This window comes from Centropristis striata, chromosome 10, assembly GCF_030273125.1.
Source record: "Centropristis striata isolate RG_2023a ecotype Rhode Island chromosome 10, C.striata_1.0, whole genome shotgun sequence".
Classification (NCBI taxonomy): Eukaryota; Metazoa; Chordata; class Actinopteri; order Perciformes; family Serranidae; genus Centropristis; species Centropristis striata.
In genome coordinates this window covers 2,620,733-2,627,753 of record NC_081526.1, presented here as the reverse complement: position 1 = coordinate 2,627,753, position 7,021 = coordinate 2,620,733, and the positions used below count along the sequence as shown (strand labels likewise).

The 7,021-nt window shown below is 38.0% G+C and overlaps 1 protein-coding gene across 1 annotated transcript in view; it reads right to left on the bottom strand.

The window, feature by feature from the left end:
* Nucleotides 1-665: 665 nt before the first annotated feature.
* The window catches only part of asmt (acetylserotonin O-methyltransferase), a 40,087-nt gene continuing 33,731 nt past the window's right edge, over nucleotides 666-7,021 (bottom strand). The window contains exons 7-8 of the mRNA XM_059343397.1: nucleotides 3,950-4,072; nucleotides 666-1,020 (exon numbers count right to left, since the gene is read on the bottom strand). Coding sequence (XP_059199380.1) covers nucleotides 803-1,020; nucleotides 3,950-4,072 — 341 coding nt within the window. The 3' untranslated portion in view covers nucleotides 666-802. The remainder of the gene's footprint in view (nucleotides 1,021-3,949; nucleotides 4,073-7,021) is intronic.

Genomic DNA, 7,021 nt, shown 5'->3' with positions numbered 1-7,021 from the left:
AAGGCCACAGCCTGTGTTTAAATAAAACAGCACCAGAAGTGGATATCTCCTGACTGGAAAATAGTTGAATTTTAAACAAACAGCTACGTCACTGTTCCAAACACCCCAAAGATGTGACTCTCAAACAGACCTGCAGAGATACAACACATCCAGCATCTACATCTGTCTCTGAGAGGGTTCAGAGCAGTTTCCTCACACATCATGTGCATGAGAGAGAGAATAGTCAACAAGGAGTCAACAGTTCAAAAAGGTTATCTCTTGACTTCATGCTCTTCTACAGATTAAGAACACTTCTGATAGATGAGCAGATTATAACTTTTTGACATCGAAAAAAATAAGAGATGGAACACCAAGGACAGATCACATAACCAAAACCATAAGGTGTCCAAAATTATTTTCCTTATTTGGTCTGGACTCTCAGACTTTTCAGGTTGATTTGAACCACAATTTCAGTTGTGAAACCGTACCCAGACCAAGACCTGGATCAAACTGCCAAACCTTTGTCCAGCAAAAGGAGGTGGTCCTGGTCCGGATCAAATGGTTTGTTTAATTTCTAGTCTAATAAGAACACATTATTCATAATGATCCTGAGCAGAGATCTGGATATTTCATAGGTTATTCAGATTCATTGAATAAGCAGATATAGAACAGGTTATTGTCATATGGTATGAGTCATTTTTCTTTTATTTGAAGAAAGTGAAGGTGACATTTGCAAAAGAGAGAAATGCAAAAATAGTATCGTCGTAGAACATACTCCGAGGTGGTGTAAGTTCCTGGCACTCAGGTCTCTTATCTGTCAGTCTCATGTCCCTTTGTGTCCCAGCACGGCGTCGTAGATCTTCCCGGTGAGGCGGTGCTGGGTGTCGGTGAAGCCGGCGGCAGCCAGCAGGGCAGTGTACTGGGCACCTGTCCTCTCTCTACCCTCCGTCTGCACCAGCATGTTCAGGGAGTAGAGCTGCACCGTCACCGGACCGGAGCCGTCCTCGTGGAGCAACGCCTCCACCAGCAGCACAGCGCCTCCTGCAGGACAGGACAGAAGGTCAGCCTTGATCTTTTGAGTACATCTATTAAAACCTGTTAGTGTTCCTTGGCTCATATATGGGACATAATGGGTGTTACTACACTGTTATGCTCATGTACAAAACCACTGTGTTTGAGTTGATATTCATGCTACATATCATTGAAAAGCTGAGATTCTTGTGATTCTAATGATTAAATCCACATTTTAACATTTAAAGATACAACCACAACAGCAACATGTCACCTTTCATTCGAGCCCAGACTGATGACTGTAGGTTGCAGGGTTCAACATTTCTGGACATTTGGTCTGTCACCATGGTTACCAAAGATACTATTGGAGTCTCCATAAATACATAATCATAATTAATATATGTTTATTATAAAAACCTATGTAAAATAGTCATTTTTTCTTTTCAAGTTTAAACTGGGAGTCGGTAATACTTTATATTTTGACCCCATTGTGTTTTCCAGCTAAAAAGTCCCAGCTATTATGATCTGCAGACCTGGATTTACCAAAAATATTCAGGCAGACATTTAAAAAAAAAAACTATTTTTCACTGTGTTTCAACTTCCATCACTCAATAACAGCAGCACTTACAGTTATTATGACTCTTTTAGAATAAACCCCAGAGTGTAACATTTCAAATGTGACCACAGATTTACTCTATTTAAGAACTTCAATTTACATAGGTCCGTTTTAAGGTTAATTTGCAGGAACGCTAAGGGGTAAAAGAGTATGCACGATAGGGATTAATATTTTTTTATAACAGGGATCCCAGCATATTGCCTTTAGTTTAAGGTATAACTTTAGCTACATCCAAATTTCATATTTCAAGCAAACCTGAATGCAACAAAGAGAAATATCCATAATTATAATATTGGTTCCAAACCCGATATTGAATCATTTGGTGGTATTAATAATAATTTAAGACAAAAGAACTGCATTTATCTTAATCAACATTATAATCAACATAACATAAACTTTGCCTGCAGCTGGTAGCTGTGAGGAATATGAAACTGATTGTAAGAAATCTGTCTGCTGGGAACAGACTCATAGAATGCCAATTTTTCTTTTTAAAAGCAAAACAAAATGTGTTAAAAAAAGACATTTTTCAAGTTTTCAAAGGAATTTGTTTAAGCCGAAACTGCTTCTGTATTCTTCTGGTGCACTGAGCTCACACTTTGCATCTTCATTGTTCAGTCTTTCGAAGTATTTCCTCACAAAGCTGCTGGCAGGCATCATGTTGTGTTTGCCTAATTTAGATGGTAGAGCATAAAACAGATGAATTTTGTGGCACAAAAGGAACCTGCTGACTCCTAAAGTGTATAATACCCAGGAATCTTAGATTAAACTCTAATTTGAATATGAGCCGTCCGGAGCTGTCTTTTGACGGAACTTTTTTCGTCCCTGTAGAAGAGCAGGGTCTTTTTTCTTCCCTGAAAAAAGCCTGGTTACTGATTGGATAGAACGCTAAGTAGGATGTGACGTAGTACTCGACGCCACAACAACACGCGACATTTGTAAAAGCCGGAGAAGCAGTGTTGCCAATTTAGCAACTTTGTTGCTATATTTAGCGACTTTTCAGACCCCCTTAGCGACTATTTTTCAAAAAGCGACTGGCGACAAATCCAGCGACTTTTTCTGGTGTTATTGGAGACTTTTGGAGACTCGTTCTTACTCTTCTTAACGAGCCGCTGGGCTGGAGGCTCGTTACGAAGAGTAAGAACAAAGCGGCACAGTCCTCCTGCAGCAGTCTCTCCTAGCTGCATCTGGTCTACAAATTGCTAATTGGCTAACAGTTAGCTCTGTAGCAGTGCAGTGTGTATGTGCTAACAGGCTAACAGTCAGCTCTGTAGCAGTACAGTGTGTATGTGCTGCTGCTGCAGGAGGTGTTCACTTAGCGATCTCTGTTTGTTTACAACAAGCACCAGACACTCTGTGCACAGTTAGTGATGCCGGTTAATTCACGATCACTATGTTTATGATCTGCGGAGACGATGTGCATAATTAGCCATGCTGCTTTGTTTATGATCAGCTGCTGACGTTGTGCACAGTTTGCGACGGCGGCCACAGTTGCATCTCCCGTGTTTAATCCGTTGCGTCGATCGAAAACAATACGTCACCTCCGGAGTCTCGTAAATCCCTCTGGAGCCTTTTTGTAATGGAGATTCGTAGAGTGAGCGGACATTAGAGAGGGCGTGGCCTGAGACTTTCCAGGTGGCCACTCTTTACCCTAAAGGAAACACAGCTTATGTACATGACACATTTACTTTTAATCATCATGCTTTTGGCTCGGTTTGTGTGCCCATTTGACGGCAGGATTATTCATCATTCATTTCATTATTGTGGAAAGCTGATGTTCAGTTCAGTTATATGATTTTACTGTTGGGCAGAATTGATAAAGCTTCATGCAGACTTTTCTTATTGCAGGCATCTTGACTTGCCAAACACAGGTGTAACTAATTTTGTTATTTGCTGCATCACATTGCAATAATTACATGAACAGAGACGTCATTAATGTTATTAAACTCTTGTGCTTTTCCTGCTTTAACAAGTCAAAATGTCTGCAGGTCTCCTGAGGCTCCACTGAGAAACCACTTCACACTTTTACAGGTTGGATTTTTTTGTCCAGTGTAACTAGGCTTCCCTACTTAGTTCATTTCTTTGTTTTTCTTCCTTCCCTTTATGTAAACACACATACACACACAGATGCACATTATTCTAAAAACACATGAGAGGGTTTTCTGCCTGCTGCTTTTCTGTGTGTGTGCGTCTGTCTTTGATCAAAGTCACAAGGACAGATTTTTCTGGGATCAGCTGCATTGTGGGATACAATCTGCCATCTCATTTCAAGCAGGGGAAAAAAAGGAAAAGTGCTCATCCCTCACACACACACACACACACACACACACACACACACACACAGACCTGGTTTACAGGCTTTGTGGACTTTACTGAGTAGCTCTATGCAGCGTTCGTCTGTCCAGTCGTGGAGGATTCTGGCCAGGATGTAGAGGTCAGCCTCTGGCAGGGGGTCTTTGAAGAAGTCCCCTAAACACACACACACACACACACATAGAACACAAACATCCATATTCACTATTCAAATCCAATATATTCCTGAGACACTGCTAATTATTTCATGTAATTAGTAATTCTGCTGACGAGCCTTCCAGTAATAAGACAGTGATTCAATTAGTGGTTTACATCCTCAAATATAATTAATACAAAAGGGGTGATGGCTGTTCTGGCACTCTATGTCAAACGTTTATGACCTTACAACATGTTTCCAGCTGCAGTTATGTGTCATTCATTGACATGTCCTCACTGTCCATTACAGCTGTGCAACCAAACATCTTTAATATGAACTAAAGCACAAGGAAGTCTCATAGAAAAACTAAATGAGTAGATTTCATATTTTCCCTGTTTTCCATGTTCCAGCTCCCGTTGTGTTCAGCACCATTGCAGCCGCTGTATGAAAACAGCAGGAGACGCACAGATTGATTTTGGATCGCAGGCTGCTGTGAACTTTTTATTTCCACATTAGCTGCTTTGCTGGAGAGCGGACACAACAAAGAGCATAAGGGGGATAAATTGAGACGATATTTTCAGTCCAGTTCAGTCGGAGCATGGAGACGTACAGACAGTGGTGGAAAGTAACTAAGTATATTTACAGTACATTTAAGTACTGTACTTACGTATAATTTTGAGGTCCTTGTATTTTACTTGAGTATTACCATTTTATGTAACTTTATACTTCTACTCCACTGCATTTTAATGCCAAATATTGTACTTTTTAGTGTACTACATTTAGCTGCTAGCTTTCGTTACTTTTCAGGTCGAAATTTAACATAAAAATACAGTTATGGAAAAAATAATTAGACATTGTTTTCTTCAATTTCTTGTTCATATTAACAAAAATCAGTATGAATAAAACCATGGAGAATGGCTATATATCAGCTATAATTAAACTCTTATGAGCTATGTTTGTTGTTATCATTATATTTGTTCAAACAAATGAATCATCATTAAAATGAACAAGAAAGCAGGAGAAAACAACGATGGACTAATCATTTTTTTCCATGACTGTACATGATCAACTTAAAATGATTAGACATTTTTTTACCAGCTGATGGTTGTTTTATTTATGTATTATTAAACCTCATAACAGTATATTAAGTTGGTAAAATGCGCTTTATTTACAAAATGAAAACGCTGCTTACATAAATGCATAAAAATAATAATACAACAATATATTTAGAATATATAAAACAATCTCAGTGGGTTCATTCTGCATAACGAGTACTTTTACTTTTGATACTTTAAGTACATTTTGATGCTGATACTTTTGTACTTTTACTTCAGTAAGTTTTGAATGCAGGACTTTTACTGTAGTGGAGTAATTTCACAGTGTGTATTAGTACTTTTACTGCAGTAAAGAATCTGAATACTCTCTTCCACCACTGTCTAGAGATCACGACTTCAACAGTTTCTTTATATCTGCTGTTATTTTCAGGTCAGACTTATATAATATATATGTATATATATATATATATTAACACTTGTATGTTAACTGAACACTGCACACACACACACACACACACACACACACGGGACTGAACTGCGGGTAAACCTACATTTCCTCACACCGTTTCTATGTGAGATCTCAGAAACACCAACTGTCTGGCATTACATTATAAATGAAAGAGAAAATCTTCAAAGGATGTTCTCTGTTTCTACTTTATGCTTTTATACTTTTAGATGGAAACAAGGCTGATGGTGGCCGACAGACTGTAACCGTGCCCAAATATCTCAAAGTAGAACTCAGTCGGGATTCAAATGTCACACATTGAGATCTGCTCTTATACAAGTTTTATCATAGAGGGGGAAATCTTAGGATTTAAATCCAGAAGCACTTTTATAGAAAGAGATCCTTAAACTGCCGCTGAACTTTTGCTATTGTGTTGCAAATACAGGAGGAAATAGTGCATTTTGTGGGGACTATATTCAGCAACAGAAGCTCAAGTGAGTATTTCAGCAGCAGGAGTTTTATGTGATTGACTCAAAATAAACTACAGTACCAATATCCCAGTGTGTGTGTGTGTGTGTGTGTGTGTGTGTTCTTGTACTTCCTACATAGTGAGGACCGGAACACTTTTTTAACCAACAGAGTGAGGACATTTTTGCCGATCCTCACTTCTTTAAAGGCTTTTTTTGAGATTTCAGACTTTGTTTTAAGGGTTAAAGGTTACAATTAGCTTTATGTTTAAACTGAAACTGTATTGTGTGGTTACAAAAACAAACTAAGTAAACGAAACGAAACTAAATTTATAGTGGAAATGTCCTTCGTTTTCGTCTTTGTCAACTTTTTTCATACATAATGAAGATGCATCAGACAAAGGAAATAAAGGCAAAATTTACTGTGACCTCTTTTAATCTCCCACCCAACAAATACCCCATTACAAAAAGCTACAACTAATAAAAACTAAACTAAAACTAAAGCATTTCAAAAAAATTTAAACTAAATCAAAACTATCAAACTCACTCTAAAAACTCATTAAAACTAACTGAATTTGAAAACAAAAGTTCACAACGAAATTAAAACTAAAACTAATGAAAAATCCAAAACGATTATAGCCTTGATAGGGAATTTACTATTACAGGGGTGGCCAACCTGTGGCTCCAGAGCCTCATGTGGCTCTTTAGGCTGCCTGTAGAGGCTCCCTGTGGCTGAGACAAAAAAATTATATATATAGTTTTACATTAAAATTTTCATTTATCAATGGTGTAGACCAAAAACTATTTGTCTTCTTCAATTGTTAAACTGTATAGTCTTTTTACAGCATATTTAAAAAGTTTTGACATTGAAGTCAACTAAAATGTGTTTCATAGCTTACCAAAGTCTCCGGTCCGGCGCCTTAACCTTTAAGTTTTGTCAACTTTGAGTTTAGTTTTGAGTTCCCCGAGACAGACTTGTTTTCAAAATCATATTAATAAATG